The sequence below is a fragment of the Cynara cardunculus genome (assembly GCF_001531365.2).
Source record: "Cynara cardunculus var. scolymus isolate 2C chromosome LG 6, CcrdV1, whole genome shotgun sequence".
Lineage (NCBI taxonomy): Eukaryota > Viridiplantae > Streptophyta > Magnoliopsida > Asterales > Asteraceae > Cynara > Cynara cardunculus.
This window is the reverse complement of record NC_037533.1, coordinates 17417019-17436520: the sequence shown is the minus strand read 5'-3', so window position 1 is coordinate 17436520 and position 19502 is coordinate 17417019. Positions and strand designations below refer to the sequence as shown.

General features: G+C 29.7%; 1 protein-coding gene across 1 annotated transcript; it reads left to right on the top strand.

Annotated features, from left to right (window-relative positions):
• Positions 1-15812: 15812 nt before the first annotated feature.
• On the top strand, positions 15813-17187 carry LOC112514666 (NAC transcription factor 56-like). Its single transcript, XM_025121255.1, has 3 exons — positions 15813-15996; positions 16169-16479; positions 16615-17187. The coding sequence occupies exons 1-3, from the start codon at positions 15813-15815 to the stop codon at positions 17185-17187; spliced, it is 1068 nt and encodes a 355-aa protein (XP_024977023.1).
• Positions 17188-19502: the final 2315 nt, after the last annotated feature.

Below are 19502 nucleotides of genomic sequence, written 5' to 3'. Positions count from 1 at the left end.
AGTTCCTAAACATTTTTTGAACCAAAAGAACACTTAGATCTATAAAAAGAAACAAATATACCAAAAAAGTATTACTTACATTTACAAATAATACTTACATTTAAAAAAGATTATTGATAAAATTTATTTTAATTAAAAATAAAATATATTCTCCCAGTGATTTTTCAAACTAAGAAAAATCTAAAAAGAATTGCTGATTAAATTTATCTTAATTAAAAAAATGTACCGTATGTGATTTTTCATATTAAAAAAAGATTTTATCAATAATCTTTTTTTTTTAATTTGAGATATTATATACGGGATATATTTTATTTTTAATTAAAATAAATTTCATCAATAATTTTTTTTAAATATATGTACTTTTTTGGCATATTTGTTTCATTTTATATATGTATGTACATTTTTTGTTCAATTTTTTTTCATTATTTTATCACATTAATCAGTTTTATAAGTCATAAAAATGTATCTAACAAATTTAAGAAAGTCCAAGAATTTATTTAACAGATTTTTGAATGTCCAATGACTTATTTGTTCCAAAAAATTGTTCAAAAACTTAACCATTTCAAACACTAAAATTCATTGAGTTTTTTTAGACTTTTCCCAATATTTTATATATAGACACCGCATCTAAAAAAGCTAAAAGCAATAAAAAATATTCAAAACGAAAAAAATTAAAAAGGAAGAAGTCAAAACAATTAATTATTTTAAATGTGATAGTTTAACTAATTTTTATTGTTTACGATTAATTAGTTTACAATTAAATAAAAATCATGTTATATTTTAAAAATTAATTGCCAACTTGATTCTTTTATATATGTATTTGTTAATTTTTTAAATCCCAAAAGAACTGGTTAGAAGCGTCGGTCCAGTTTGGCCTTAAAATTTTGTCCAGTGACCTGTTAATTAAGCCTCACCCTGGTCTTTTTTTCTAGCTTATTAAGGACAAGTCTTTTTAATTAGAACTGCTTAAAGATTTATCCTGTACACCTCTACCGACATATCAGTAATTTATGTTGTAGCTAATTTGTCGACATTTTGTCTTTAGTTCGAACGTTTAAAAATTATCACTAATCCATCGAGAAACCCTCAGTAAGTACCGACAAAAATATCCGTCACCCCTAATCAAATTAAGTTTAAATAAAACAAGCCATCGGTTTCATTAAAAAACCCGAAATGAAATGTGATTTGAACGAAATATTGTCGTCTCCCCTAATTTCAAAATTTCAATCAAGAACTCGACATATTAAAGTTCCAAATAAATTACATGAATTAGGTTGGGCTTGTTCGACCCGTTTTGCTTATGAGTTGGGCCAGTAGACCAATTTACAAGATTTCAGTTGGCTTAATGAGTTCTATTTCAGAGTTTACTAAACATTTCTAAACGACGATGTAATACTTAGACATGACGATATTGTCTCAAAGTATTCCGTGAGACACGAATCATATACACAACGATTTACGAGTTGACCAACTTAAAAGTACAACGTCCACAAAAAGTTAGCCTGACTGATGAACGAGGGAAACTGAGATGGTCATCCTTCAAAATTACTGATATACCCTTTATCAGTATAACATTTGATTTGATTTGATTGTTATCATGACTAGCAAATTTTTCATATCAAAAGTCGATAGGATTTGAAAGAAGATTAAGTAGGTGTGGTAAATTAAATGAGCAAATTGTATAAAAAATAATGTAATTTAACTTGATTCCTATTTTGGATAACGTACTTATAAAACTTTCATTTTGGTATCTAAGATGTAAAATTTTAAACATTTAAGTACTCAGGTAACCGGTTGAAGCATTAACTCTTTATTCTAATAAACCACAATACATAAAAACTAATTTTAGATTAATATATCCATGTCTTCACATAATACTGAGTTGGATACCACATCAACATGGTAACCGGTTAATGTTCCAACTGGTTATCTGAGTATTTAAATGTTTGAAACTTTACATATTGGATACCAAAATAAAAGTTTTGAAAGTACATTAGCTAAAATAGAAATCAAGTTAAAATACGTTATTTTTTAATGTAATTTTTGATATAGGTAAAATATGAAGGTGTGAGTTAATTAAGTTCCTAATCAAAAATATTATTAAAAAAGTAGAGATCACATGGGAGGATAATTTTGTTTGTTGCCAACATGTCAATTAAATACGTTTTCCTACCACTGTAACTGTCAACCATGTGCATCCATTACCATACAAATATCTAATTACATCTTATAATTATTTCAAACTAAAATAAGTATTATATATATATATATATATATATAGGTTGGTTATTATACAACCCTTGACATTTGTGCAACCAATACAACTCAATCTCAACCGTCCATTTCATTTGATGAATATGTGATTTCATAGAAGTTTTGATTGTTTCCTAATATAAAGTATTAATCATAATTAATGAACTCTATTCATATTCCATAAATATTCAAATCATAATAAATGAACTCCCATCATTTTTATAAATATCTCAATTAATTGGGTTGCAAGGGTTGTACAAATACACAAGGTTGTAAAAGAAATATACTATATATATATATATATATATGGGATTATGTGAAACAAGACTGTTTTCGTAAACCAAGTTTTTTATACTTGAAACTTCACAGCAAAATACTGTAAAAGTAACATTCACAATGTTTTTGCTATGAAGATTCGAACGTGTTTTACATTCACAACATTTTGTTGTGAAATTTCAAGTGTAAAAAACTTGTCTCACGTCAATCCAACCTTATATATATATATATATATATATATATATGAGCGATCAAATGCAAACCATTTAATTAGTTTGTGGTAGCCGTGAGATCCAATCTCAACCACAAATTAATAGATAAATTAGAAAATTTATAATTTTGATAATTTTGAATTAAAATTTTAATGCAAGGACATTTTAGGTATTTTAAAACTCTCATCTCCTCTCTCTTCGTCACCCGTCCTCTGGCCTCCGGCCACCATCCTCTGATGATACCACAGTGGTATCACAATGCATCTTATATATGCTTAGGTATCAACTGAGGTCGTTTGTATGGTTGATCAAAGATGTAACATGATGGTATCACAATGCATCTTATATATATATATATATATATATATATATATATATAATTCTTTAATTGCATGTAGATTCTATTGGTCTCATTATAAATGACTAAACATAATTTGGACAAGAATTAAAAGCCCCATCCATCTTTCTCAAAGTATTAATATTCTTAACCCACTAACCTAAACTTAGAAAAACACTAATTTTCATCTCATTTTTCAAAACAAATAAAAACCACAAAATGAGAAAATTCTTCACAATTTATCATACATATATATATATATACATATATATATATATAGTATATTTCAAATGCAATCATGTCCATTTGTACAACCAATACAACTCAATCAATTGAAATATTTATGGAAACGATGAGAGTTATATTTATTATGATTTCAATATTTATAGAAGATAACTAGAGTTCATTAATTATGATCAATACTTTAAATTAGGAAACAAAGAAAACATTTATGAAATCACATATAAATCAAATTAAATGAACGATTAAGATTAAGTTGTATTGGTTGTATAAATGTAAAATGTTGTATAATAACTCATCTTCATCTCTCTATATATGATAAAATCACCTATTTTCACTTATTAAAAGTCTAGAGTGAAAAGAAATAAAACACAAGAAAAGGATATATTATTTTGGCATTTTTGGTCATTTTTTAATTATACCCATAATTAGGTAAGCAAGAAAGAATATAAGGACCACATAATCACACTTTCACAAATATAATATTTATGTTTAAATAATTTAATGAATAATAGTTTTGATTTTTGTTCCATTTTTATGAATCAAATACATCATGTCTAATTTTTATTGGTAATATGGGATCTAATATAATATTATATCATAATAAAACTCGCTATATATTATGTCGAAGATGTCTAAAACTATGACTGGTACTAATCCCAGCAAATGCAAGAAATCAGCACTGGTAAACTTAGTGAACACAATTATCGTGTATGTTTGAAATCGAACCCTGGGCAAATAAAGTATTTCACCACAGGACCTCAACCACCACCCCATAACTCTTGTGGTTACTCGAACATATTTTTCATGACATTTTTAGAATAAATCGTTAATATTTTAATATTACTTTATTTGAAAAAAAAAATGCATGTCTTAAATAGTCCTAAAAGTACTTGTAATTAGAATCATATTGTAACATTTCTATATAAAATTCACAATTATTTAATTCTATACGTTTAAATTCTACAAATCAATTTATATATTTGACGTTCTATAAAAAGACGATTTTGTATGCGATTTAGTTACGTAGCAATGACGTATAAACGATATGAATACACATCTAATAAATGATAATACAAGGGTATTAAAGACTTTTCAGTTGATCCGAGAGCACTCGATTTGAATATTGAAGGACGATAACAAGCGTATGACAACGACAAATGACCAAGCTTTTCGTCCTCATACTCGAAATATAGAAAGTTGATTATTAAATATAGAACTTAAAATTATAATTAGATCAAGATTTAACAGCTCATTTGTGAAAGCAACCATACCCTTAATTACCTGATTAGACCTAAACAGAATTAGGCCACTAATTACATCTTGATTAGTATATTTAAAGGTCTACTCACTGAATGACGCATTGCACCCTGATATATATATATACATATATATATATATATAATTATTTATTTACTTTTCATGATAAAAATATGCTAATTATTTATAATTAATTAGAAGAGGATTCTGATACCTTCATGATCAATGTCCCTTTCATGCTCGTCCTTTTCCCTTCAAATTACAGACATGCTTTGTGGTAACATGTTTCATGTGTGAATTAGAAGTCAAATATTTTAATTTTGAATATTAAATTTAATTAATTATCGTTTGATTAAAAACACCATTTAATTAATTCATTAATTTATTGATTTTGTAAAAATAATTCATGCTAAATTATCTATTTAATTATTATCGTTAAAATTATAAACAAATGGATGAATAATTTGGACGTTTTGATAAGAATAGAACGGTTTTCATTTTGAGCCCTAATAAGTTGAGCGCGTTTGTCATAACTATTTGTTTTATGAGGATAAAACTTGTTAAGTTAACCGACAATTTATTAATAAAAATATATGAAGCGCAATTATCGTTCGATAAACGTTAAGTCATTTAAATATTTTGGTAGGATGGGTGTGGGCCTCCTTGCATATCACTTTTTGTAGCATATTTATCTAAACATATAAATATTTTACACACTTGATATAATCATATATTCCTCATGTTACAAAAAATAATCTAACTTGTCTTTAAAAATGCTATGTATTTAATTTGTAACCTTTCTATATGTTATATATATATATATATATATATATACACACACACACACACAATATCACTGCAACAAAATTGGTTTTTATAGGACATCTTCAATCTCTAAGTGTCCCAATAGACCGTTTTATAAGACTTACTTTATAGGAGCAAAATATGCGTCATATCTAAAGGCGTTGTAATAAGTTTATATTACGCTTTTGGACGCCTTAACAAGTTTTTCAGAATATTTTTAATACAAAGTGTGGAATTATCAACTTTATAAGACACTTTTGAGAAATTGTCCTATAAACTCAATTTTTTAAAGGACACTTGTTTTTATGGGACAATTTTTCAAATAGTGTCCTATAAAGTTGATAATGAGACGTTTTATATTAAAAGTGTCCTAAAAAACTTATTACGACATCAAAAACATATAAATTTAATACAACACATTTAGATAAGACACTTTGTTTTTTTGGTCTTATAAACTAAGTCCTATAAAGATGTCTATTAAAACATTTAGAATTTAAGAGTATCATATAAACCGGATTTTGTTGTAGTGTATGTTTACTTACCATTTAATTATAAAGACCATACTAGCTAGGTCAATGTACTCTCACTCTAGGGCATATAAATGTACTACTATACCAAGAATGAAATTTGTAAAAGAAAATGTTAAGTCTCAACATAATATATATATATATATATATATATATGTGTGTGTGCGCGCGCGCATGTGTGCACGCACGCACACACGTGTGTATATATATGTGTGTGTATATATTGTTCTTTAATTTGTATGTATTCGATCGATATGTAAGTTGATCACTTGCTAAGCAAGTAAGTAACCCTAATGGAATTTTGGTTCAATGAAAATAGGAATGGAAATGAATTAGGTTTAGGTAGGGTTTTGGTGGTGAAGATGAATATAATAAGGGGTTTGTGGGGAGGGGGGGGGGGGGTTGGCTAAAATAAAGAGAGGGGTTACGTATAACACAAGTTACAAGTATGTGAAACAGATTAATTAATTGACATGCATGTTTTGGCCACATGTTTAAGGAACATGCGATTTGTGACTTTGCCTGATTCTGTTACATATGATGGATGATTAAGGTGGCGGGTTTGCTCTTTTCTTGTGCCGCAAATCTTGCTTCTTTTGTCATTACATATATACATATATATATATATAATATATATATATAATATATATATATATATATGTATATCTTGTTGGGGGTATTATCATGAAAATTAAACCCAAATTCAAAATTCATGACCTAGTTGCCCTAACTAATTATAATATATATACAAATCCCCATCCCAAATTCTCTTAATTAATTTTACCATCATATATATGAAACTTACGTCTTCACGTCCGTGATCATTAGGTTAAGTTGATCAATTATATGTGCGTATGTGTGTGTATATATCCTCTATGTCTGATCCTAAGTGAAATCAAATTATGTATTAATACCTTCTACATGATATGTAATTTTTCTACAACCACTTAAAAAAAAACACACACACACACACACATATATATATAGGGAAGGGTTCAAACGAGAACCCCTTCATTTTAGGAGAAAGCGAGAACACCTTTTTACTATAGACAATCACATGTGATACTATTATTTCATCACATATGATACACATGTGATACTAAATCAAAGACGCAGACGATTTTCAATGTGATCTTGGTTGCGGGCCGGCCAAGTCGCTCTTACACCACTAAGCTCCTTCACAAGCATTATCATATGTGATAAGAGTGTTGTTGATATGATACTATAATCCATCAAGACCATCACATGTGATGCTAAATCAGAGACGCATACAACCTTTGGTGTGACCTAAGTCGTAGAACACGTCGTCCGCACATCACAGGGTCCCCTCACGCGTATTATCACATGTGATAAGGGTGTTCTCGTGTTCTCATAAAATGGAGGTATTTTCGTTTGAACCTCCACCTATATATATATATATATATATATATATATATAAACAAGAAAAAAATCGTTATTATACAAAATCATATATGATTCACATAACTTATACATGATCCAACGACTTTGCTTTGCGACTTAAGTGACCTCAAAAGTCGTCGCTTCCATTTATATGTAAAATCACATGTTATTTTGTACATTAACGACATTTTTTTAACTAGTTGCGTTCTCATTTGAACCTTTCTCTCTCTATATATATATATATGTGTGTGTGTGTGTGTGTTGGGGGGGGGGAGGGAGGGGTATAAAACCAAAACACAACCACTTAATTACACATAGTAAGCACTACTGAAACCACAACATCATCGACAGATTCCCGAGAAAACAACACAATATTCCCAAAACTTTGTGCTTTCATCACAACACCAGTATGGTTTCATGTTTTGATGTTTTCTATCACATTTTTCACGAAAATAGTTGCACTGACAAAAACAAAAATTCATCCCAATATGTTGTTAATCTACCAAAATTCACTAACCAATCAACAATTTAGCAACAAATAACGATTCTATCGGTACACTATTTAAGTTAAAAAGCTGTTTATCGATGTTAAGATCCCCTCATTAGATTCTTCGGTGACTTCTATAATTTACATGGATTACCGATGTCAATCATAATTTTGAATGAAATTTGTTGCTTTTGAAAATTAATATTGTGATGCTATTAATTACAGAAATATTACTAGAAATGAGAACATTTATATAAAAAAATAAATAAAATTATAAAACTAACAATGAAACACCGATACTTTCTTACACCATTGGATTTATCGACTTATTCCTGAGGACAAAATACTATCAGTAATGTGTAAACAACACTACATTACTGGTCCTCGATAACGTGTCGATCATGCACAGTTTTACATCTTATTCTAATGAATATAAATTTAGCTTTGCGATGCATTACCTCAGCTCTTTTCATTTTTAAACTCTGTAATAATTGGTTGAATAATTTTGTAACCAAATCATTTCTGATGGACTTTGTACATCCATCGGTAAGTCGTCGATGGTGCGCTATAACGATAGATTTGTCGGTCAATATAACTGGTTTTTTTATTGATATTTATTGAGAAAGACATGGAATAATATAGATGGTTGAAATTAAATTTTGATACACCACCTATGGTGCTTATGTCTCACTCAACCACTTAATTATTTCTAGAATTGACCTTATTTCTATCATTGCACTTATGTCATCATATTCTTAAACCCTTATTATATTTAATAATATAAAATTTAATTTTTGTCACTACTAGAAATTTATTAGGTATAGAAATTTCTAGAATATATATATATATATATATATATATAAAGCATTTTCATATGACAGATTTCAAAAAGTGTAACATAAAAATATTAATAATAAGTTTAGTTTTTAAGTTATATTACGTTGTTTGACTTCGTCGTAATAAATTATTGGTTTATAAGGATATAACTTGTTATGTTATTCGACTTTATTGTAACAAGTCGTTGTCTTTATATGAAACACACAATCGTTAAATACTTCATTTTGACGGTTATAGACAATCAACATCGCAGTGTGAAATGAACATTTGCAATTTTCATGACACGCTATTGAATGGTTATATGTTTCACTTGTTTTTATTTGTTTCCATTCTTCATTTTGATTTCTTTAGTCTTGTAACACTACAAAGCCAAATTATATATATATATAGGGGGATTAATTATCAAATGAGACTACAAAAAGGTTGATCACCGTGAAAACCACTAATCTTGTGTTGTTTAATATTATGAAAGAATGCATGTAAAATTAAAGTGTTGTTTTACAATGTGGAAAAATACATATTGTGAAACAACACTGCACTTTTTACATACATCATTTCATGATGCGAAATAACAAATGATTACTAATTCTCAATCTTTTGTGGTTTTTATTTGATAATTTCTCATATATATATATATATATATATATATATGTGTGTGTGTGTGTGTGTTTGTGTATATATATATATATATATATATAGAGAGAGAGAGAGAGAGAGAGAAGAGGGAGGGAGTTTTCAAATACAAACCCTACAAACCTAGTCTCAACCCTTGATTTGGTTTAACCACAAGAGTTGTGGTGTAGATGTTGAGGTCCTGGGGATGTAGTGAAATATTTCATCTACTCAGCATTTGATTTTAGATATATACAACAATTGTAGTCACTGAGTTTATCAAAATTAATTTATTGCAATCACAGTTTGTCGGGATTAGTCCGGGCATTGTCTGGGACACCCTTCCGAGAAAGATATTTGTTGGTAGTTAAACATAATAAAGGAGAGTATATTATGATTTTCCTCCCTATGGTTTGTTAATAATTTCGATTTTCGTCCATATAGTTTAAAAATTATGATTTTCGTCCATGTAGTTGAAAAGTTATGATTTTCATCCATGTGGTTTACAATTTCTTGCTATTTTGGTTTCTAGACTTATTCCTATCTTTATATACAATGGATAAGAATAATAAAGAATTCTAAATCATATGGACTGTTACAACAATAGATTGTAAAACATAAGGACGAAAATAACAGTGATTTACAAATCATAAAGACAGAAACAATAGTTCCTAAACCATAGAAATAAAAATCGTAACTTTTAATAAACTATAGGGGGGAAAACATAATTTACTCTAAAAACTTGAAACTCATCATAAATTAAGAGGAAACTAAAATCCACATAACAAAAATAAAAGAGTAAATTACATATTTGGTCCCTATGGTTTACACTAAATCACATTGTGCACCCTCAAATCGAAATAATTACAGAAAACTTTCCTGTGGTTTGCATTTTCACACGCCTTCGACCCCTTTGCTCTAATTCCGTTAAAACAATTCTATTAGTTAGGTTAACTAAAGGACATTTTAGTCATTCTCTTGTCTTTTATTAAATTAGTAAATATATATTTTATACATATACATATATTAGGGGGACACAAATAAACACAGAGGCTTGAAATCTCACCCTCGGTCGTCTTCCTCCATCTTCGGCCGATCACCGTCTCCGGCTTCTAGCCACCGCAGCAACATCATAAACCCCCTTTCTCCACCATCACTTCGTATATTTACACACCACCACCCTCACAGGGACTTCATCGTCCCTCTATCATCACTTCCAACCCTTGTCCTTACCGAGAAAACAAACCCCCATCGCTATAGCATATACACTATTTAACAGAGGCAACAAAAGCAAAAGCTTTTTCATCCTCATCATCAATTCATCCCATCTAAAGAAGCAGAAGTTCATTCACCATCTTCATCTTCTATTCGTCTTGATTCAAATAACAAAAGCAGAAGAATGGTGTCCAATTGGTTTGAGCTTGGTCTCCAAAGGTCAAAAGTGTTTGGAGGTCCCAAGTTCGAATCTAAGGAGAAATAAAAATCATCTTGTGGTCACGGAGGTTCAAATGCGGTGACTCCAGACTATCCACAAAGCAGGTGATCGCCCTGGAATTAGGCGGCTCGTATAACGAGTTGGATATCCAGGTTAATCAAAAAACAAAAGCAAAACCCTAGACCTTCAACTTCTCCTCATCTTCACATTAGATCTCCGATTTTGGGTGTTCTTATTTATGAGATTCAGATTTAAGGTTTTAGTTCATAAATACTTGATTTAGGGTTTTGATTTAACAAGTTGAACGAATTGGTACAACTTTATTGTTTATCTTAATTTGTTATTTAGATCAATGTTTCTGTTCTTGATTACTATTTTCATTCTTGAATTGTTTGTTCTACATTTTGATCCAACAAAAGTTTAAAGTAAACAAGTTCCAGTAGAGGCTAGACTAAGCATATGGATAACCATTATTAACGACAAAAAGAACAGGTAGCCAAGATTACAGAACGACTATAACAACCTTGGAGATGACGGGGATTGAATGTCTTGGTCGGAGTTTGGTTGCTGGAGAATTCGTTGGAGGGAGTAAAGGAAAACATATAGACACGTGTTAAAAATTTAATGGATATAAAAAAAATTATAATTTTTTTAACAAATAAGTTAGAGAAACATAGAAAAAGACTAAAATACCCCTTGTTTTAACTCATTTAACAAATCTTTTTAACGGTGTCAAGACATATGGACCAAAAACATATGAAAATATAAGCCACAAAGATGTTTTCCATAAAAGATATCAAAATGAATGATTTAACGAATAAAATGTTAATAACCTTGAATTAATGGTTTATGTTTTTTTCATTTTGAAATGTAAAAAATTCTATTAATTTTCAAGTTTTGGTATATACAGGAATTCACTTTTAGAACCACAAGGGTGGTCTTCGATTGTTTTCAGCTTGGCCTCCAAAGAACAAAAGTGTCGGGAAATGTTAGATTCGAATCTAATGAGAAATAAAAACCCCTTGTGGTCACGAAGGTTCAAATACGATGACTCCAAACTACCCGTGAAACTGATGGTCGTCCTAGGATTGGTCGGCTCGCATAACAAGTTGGATATCCAGTTTAATTAAAAAAAATCAGATATAGTAAATACAAAAATTAAAGAAGATTGATTATTCATTTCACACACTCTTTAGGATTATGATTCCTCGTCCTATGCTTTGTCAATCTTTTACCTTGATGGAGATATTCTTAAATATCATCTTCAATCAAAGTTGTCATAATTAAGAACCTATTTTCGATTATTTTTTTTATATCATTTTTAATTTATTAAATTAGAAATCTATCTAAAATTATAGATAGATTTTATATATACATACATATTACATCTCTCTTTCAAAATAAGTTCCACATTCTACTCTTAATTATAAGATAAAGAATTTTTTTTTATTATTATTAAAGGTAAAATTGTCATTTAGTTGATTAAAAAGTGTAGTAATTACATATTTTTTAAATTGTGTACCATTTTCATTGTGAATGTTTATTTTGGGACGAATGAAGTACTAATTATATATAATATAAAAGTCAATAAATATATATATATATATATATATATATATGTATATATATAAACTAATAAATTGTTATTTAACACAAAGATCAAAGTAAGAATCAAGATTCTTGTACAAGAACTCAAAATATGTAAGGTTCTTATAAGAACTCCAAATATGTGACGTTCTTATAACAACTCTTCCACTGGAAGGTTCTTATAAGCAAAACCCTCCGACAGTAGTTTTTATAATAATCTACACTTTTTGCTTATAAAAAACCCCTCGTTTTTGCATAACGACATTAGCTTCTCAAGAAAACCCTGAAAGGGATTTTTGCTTCAGAGTCTTTTAGGATTTTTGCACCCCTAACGACGATTACCTCCCTTCGCATGAAGTGCATATCGACGTTCTCTCTATAATCACTGGTCAAATATGATCCCTTTCAAGTTATCTACCAAACGATTGAACACCTCACTCCAAAATTGCTTTTCCGTTAATACCGATACCAGTTTAAATCTCCGTTTATATATCCTTATCAAAACTAAAGACTTATAGGAATAAGACAAAGCAGAAGGTCTTTTTTTAATTTCATCTCCTCTTTTCAACAGAAACAATTGTCGAATAATAATCAAATCATTACAAAAGTTTCATTAAACTTTTAATATGAATCAAACCAAGCAAATCGATATATACTCATCTGATAATATTCCACGAACACATATTTCAAACGATTTACCGGACATAAAAGTGAATTCTTTAGACACCCGTTACGTTATACGAAGAATCTCTTCGGAGATATTTAATTCGAAATTATCGTAAATTAAAAGTGTTTAATTGTAGTGGTTGATCATTAAGATTAAAAAGATGATATTGAAATGAAATGAAAGGATGGTGGCATGAAAATTTGTCACATAAAAACCATACCAAATGTTTCTTCGAATGCGATGTTTTTGATGCCATTGGCATAAAACGTCTTCAAATCCCTAATCGTCAATTTCACCTTTTTTTTCTACTCGTTTGCCCTTTTTGTTGCCCTAATGCTGGGTCCCCCACCTTGCCACATCATCATTATCATGCGTGTCATCTTCTCATTGGGCTTGATTTTCAGTTTCCCACTCTCCTCTTCTTCCCAAATTACTATTATGCCCTTTTGTTTGTATGTGCATATACAATGAATTGTATAAATCAATCTCAATCGATCGTGTAGTGTGATGAATAACTGGTTTTGTAAATATATCGATTGTTTTCTAATATAATTAATGAGCTTAATCATCTTTCGTTAATATTCAAATCATAGTAAATGAACTTTCATCATTTTTCATAAATGTTGGTTTGCAGGTTTGCATTCTTTGAACTGGATTTGATTTCACCTGTGTATTCTAGTGAGAATGAAAGTTAAGGTGAGAAACGTAAGAAAGGATATTCACCATTGAATTAATCCTCATTGAAAACCAACACTAATGTGGTGCTGAAATACACCGTATCAACTGAATGGGTGTGAGATTAAAAGTGATCAAAGGTCCAGATCTTTTCTTACGATTCTCACCTAACTCTTATTCGCAGACTATCCTTCGTGTGTGTGTGTGTGTATATATATAAAAGAGAATATTATTTTGAGAACCCATGAAGTTATGATAATCTTGAAAACTTGTTCATCATATGCTTTTTTTCATCTAATACTAGAATTTAGAATATTGATCAACAAATATATGTTTCACAATGTGTTCGTTTCACATATACTCGATTCACAACGTGAATATTTTGATGTTTTTGTGAAACAAAAAATACACCTAAAAATGTTTCATATTGTGAGTCGAATACATATGACCGAAACAAACACATTGTAAAATAAATATATGTTAATCAATACATTAAATATTCTATTTAGATCAAAAAAAATCATGTGAAACACATAAATTACGTGTTTTCAAATAATTAATCCCCAAATGTATATATAATTACATATCATGATTTTCACCAAAATCAATTTATGTCATTTGTAATTTTATCTCCAATGGGTGAAGCAAATTCGACTTTATTGTATTATCTTTAATTGAGATAATTTTAGGGATTTAATCACTACTCTCTTGAAGCTTTTCTAATTTTAATTAAAAAAAAATACTTCAATATATAATTAATTAGATGATACAAAAAATACGAAATTCGAACATAACTAAACAATAACGTCATGTAAAAAATTCTCAACCCGTTAAACAACAACGGATCGATCGATCATGAATTGTTTTATTTCTTTGGGATGATCATAATTACAAAATTAGTTTGGATTCGCATGATGTATACATTAATTTGGATAGCAACGTTTCATTCTAATGTTAAATCTATATTTAATTATATCATTTGTAAAAAAAAATAATACCAATTTCGAGAGAATTTTCACAGTTTTTAGAAGGTAATTAATCGTATATGGATAAAGCTGGTTGTATGAACTAATTGGTCTGTATGTATAGATTAGAGAGGTTTTTATTTAAGATGGTTTTTTCATATGTGAAAAAAAAAAAACTTAACCGGAAAATGTATGTTTGGAAAAAACTTGACTTTCTGTATAAAACCTCCTTATAATCTTATTGAATAAGTCATTTTCTATATCATTAACCAATTATCAAACAGTCATGTATGGTTGATTGACTAATATGTTGTAAGTCTTGTTAAGCTAATTAATTAAGATTCTAACAAATAAATCCTATGCTATAGTTTTTGGGGCATTAATTAATTACTTTCGACGTCTCAAAATAAATGTCCACAATACAAAATGCACATAGTTTTAGACATATGTAATTGTTACATTTAGTTAGAGGTTATTTAGCAGTTGTTGAATGCTTTTGTGCAGAATGATTAAATGGTCAAAATGATTAAGAGGTTTTCATGATATAGTGCAAAATGAAATATAATTGTTTGATAATTATTTACAATGAAATTAGGGCTCTTAATAGTTAAGGGAGGTTCATGATACAAAAGCATTCAGAATGTTTTAAAACCATTAAGAGACATATTTTTTTTATCAAACAAAATTCACCTTTTAATGATTCAGAAATTACTTCTTAATGAAACTATTAAGATGTAAACAAACAACCCCTTAACCAAATGACTTTTTGCCCTTAATAATATATGGAGTAATTAATTTCTTCATTTTATAATTAAGCCTAAAATTAAAAAGTAGTAGGTATTTTATTTTTAAAAGCAGACATTTATTTTAAGACAAATTAAAATAAAAATGTATATATTTATTTTAATTGATATTTATTTTAAAATAAATTAAAATTAAATAAAAATATAGAGACTTATTTTAATACTCTATTTTAATACGATTAGAATGATATAAAGAAAATAAGACAAATAAGATGTATAAATATACGAAAATACCCATGTGGGTACTATTTTCCGTATACCAATATAAAGATAAAGCTATGTAATTTGTGAACCTATATTCTTCTTTCTCTCTCTCTCTCTCTCTCTCTCTCTCTCTACCTCTGTCTGCAAGATGCTCTGATTACTTCCAAAATTTGTATTTAGAAGGATTAATCAAGTATAAGGTAGTAGAATCGTGTTTGATTAATCTAAACATGGAGAGTACAGATTCATCATCGGCTTCTAAACAACCTCAGTTACCGCCGGGCTTCCGCTTCCATCCTACCGACGAAGAGTTGGTGGTTCACTACCTCAAGAAGAAAGCTGCTTCAGCTCCTTTGCCCGTCGCCATCATCGCTGAAGTTGATCTCTATAAGTTTGATCCATGGGAACTTCCAGGTATATATATATATATATATATATATATATATATATACACTTCCATGAAAGTCAAATTCAACTTCTGCTTTCTGGGTTTCATCTCTCTCTATATATATATATATGTGTGTGTATATGTATATGTATGTGATATGTGATGAGTTTTGTGGGTTTTTGATTATGTGTGATGTAGCGAAGGCGACGTTTGGTGAGCAAGAGTGGTATTTCTTTAGTCCGAGAGATAGGAAGTACCCAAACGGAGCTCGGCCTAACAGGGCGGCAACTTCCGGTTACTGGAAAGCCACCGGAACTGATAAGCCGGTGTTGACGTCCGGTGGAACTCAGAAGGTCGGAGTGAAGAAAGCACTTGTGTTTTACGGAGGAAAGCCACCAAAAGGGGCGAAAACCAATTGGATCATGCATGAATATCGACTTGCTGATAATAAAAACAATATCTCCAAACCCCCTGGTTGTGATCCCACCAATAAAAAAGCTTCTTTAAGGGTATTATATAATTATATATATATATATACATACATATATATATATGTGTGTGTTTCTTAAAGATTTCTTGATTAGTTAATTAATCACTTGATATGATGTTATAAATTGATGATGAAATTGGGTTCTTTGTTTTAGTTGGATGACTGGGTTTTATGTCGAATCTACAAAAAGAACAATATTCAGAGGCCGGTAGATAGCGACGGCGGTGGCGGCGATCACACCATGACCGGGATGCTGGCATCTATTCCACCGTCTATATCACTCGGTATCACCAGACCCACATCAGGGTTCAATGCAATGCTCGAGAATCATGATCATCACAACGTTGTATTCGATTCGACGATGTTAAACTCAAACGAAAACAACAACAACAACGTTAACATCACCACCTCAAACAATCTTCTTCCGATCAAAAGATCCTTCCCTGGTTTGTTCTGGAACGAAGAAAACCATCATTCAGGTAATAGTAACAATAATTCAGTACCCTACACCAAAAGATTTCTTGCAGAGAGTAACACCACGGATGGCGGCGTTATGGCGGCAAGAACCGCCGATGAAAACAACGGTGGTTCAATCGCCGGTTTTCTCAACCAGTTACCACAAACACCACAAATGCACCACCAGCAAGCAATGTTAGGTTCCATCGGAGATGGCGTTTTCCGGCAACAACCCTACCAGTTATTACCTGGAATGAACTGGTACTCGTAGATCACGTTAACTGAAGATGTGGGTATGATTGGAAAAACGTACACTAAATTATACTTGTTGATCTTATTTACATATATATATATATATATATATACACACCTATATATATAGATTTGTATATATAAAATATATATATATTTTCGATCAAGAATCTTGAAGTTAGATGCAACTTACATATCAATAGTGAGAGGATCGATCAACAGTTAGCTAGTGACAGAATTGTTTGGGCAAAATACGAGTTTTTGCGATGAGAATGGTCTGTAATTTCGTTGCCAGTTTTAATTAATTAGATGATGATATACTTTTTATGTATAGAAATTATTCGACGCAGATAATTAATTAAGAAATTAATTAATCATACTCTTTTTTTTTTAATTTAATTACAATCTTGAATTTGATTTCTTGTTTCAATTAATTCGATATGATCTTGATCTCAAAAAGGGAATGATTTTAATGAGCTTTTCTGGGTTCATCTCTTTTTGGTCTTCCATCACTGTATAAACCCTAATTGGTAAAGATGATGATCATCTTTTTATTTTGTGGCTGCTTAATCTTGTACATTATGCACCCATTGATGTAACATCTCTCTCTCTCTCTCTCTCTCTCTCTCTCTATATATATATATATATCTCTCTCTCTCTCTCTCTCTATATATATATATATATATATGTTGATGGTAACATATACCTTTCAGATTCAAGAAATCATCATTACCATATATGAATGCAACTCAAAATTAATTCTTTTCTTCGGTCTTTAATTTAATTACCATTAATTGGTTTAATTATTTTATTTGTTAGAATTTGAAAACCCTTCATCTATTTATGATCACATCATTTCTTGTTGAATTTATATAGATTGAAATTTCAAAATATAAACACTGATGTTTGGGATTGCTTATAGAAATAATTTATTGACTTATTTCGGTGTGACATAGGTAATAAGCACTTTTGAATGTTTGGATAAACAACTTATACTAGTGTTGAACCGATAATAAGGAGTTTTTGAAGAAGTTAGACCCTTTTGATCACTTATAATAAATTGATAAGTGTTTTTATAGAAAAACATAAGTTGTTTAAAATAAAGCAATCTCAAACATCCCCTGAGCATTATTTTGAGTACCAAAAATCAAAACCGCAAAATTCGGGTTTACTTTTAATACCAATAAGCATCGCTCTATATTAGTGTATGTCTTTATAATACATTTTCGTAATGTGACTTCTCTTGTTACCGATTATAAAACAAAATACGTTCTATTTTAGCGATTGTTAATTATCAAGAACAAAAATCAATAAGTGTGACGACAATTCACCGTCATCAACCGTTACATTAATTTACATCCATATATCTCTCAAAATTCATATAATTCGAACAACGAGTCGATAAAATTACAGTTGTAACCACCCTTTGACGAGTAAATTATAATGAAATTGAAGGTGATTTCTGTAAGAAGAAATGGAAAGTCGAAAGGGCATGAAAAATGCATACGTTGTAGTCGATCGCTTTCGATTCCTATAGAAATAAAAAAAAAGCAATTAAAAAAGGGAAAATAGTTAATAATTTAATGAAAAAGAAAAAAAAGAAATTACTCAAAGTATGTCATGTTATCTTTTACACCAACCTTTCACAAATTTGATCATTAATTATTTCATATATTATCTCTAACTTAATCTCTAATAAACTAATCCTTCATTATCACATTGATTAGTAAAATTAATGTTATCTTGGACCAAAAGAAACTTTAAATATGTCAACTATTTGAAAACTATATTAAGTTTGCATTTTTCTTTAATAAAAGTATAAATCTTGATCGAATGAGCACACACCAGATATTTTATCGTAACTATGTGTTACAGGTCAGCTTACATGTATCGACTAATCCCCTGACCTTAGCAAATGAACCCCATATGCCAGAAAGACCTTAGTAGCATCTTAATTTGAATCCAGGTAATACAAGAATATCTGTTACCTTCATCCAGAGTCTTGATCAGTATATCACAACTCAAGTGATTGCATACAATCTTTTAATTCATTATGCTTATTATTGAAACTTATATATAGGTTCTCTTTTCGTATTTTTACTACAAAAAAGGACGATTTTTTTTTATTAACCTGGATATTCAACCCGCTATGCGAGCCGACTAATCCCAGGACGATCACCTGCTTTGTAGATAGCCCGGAGTCACCGCATTTGAACCTCCATGGCCACAAGGGGATTTTTATTCCTCCTTGGATTTGATCCTGAGATCTCCATGTACGTTTAACCTTTGGAGTCAAACTCAAACCAATCATGCACCACCCTTATGGTTAAAAAT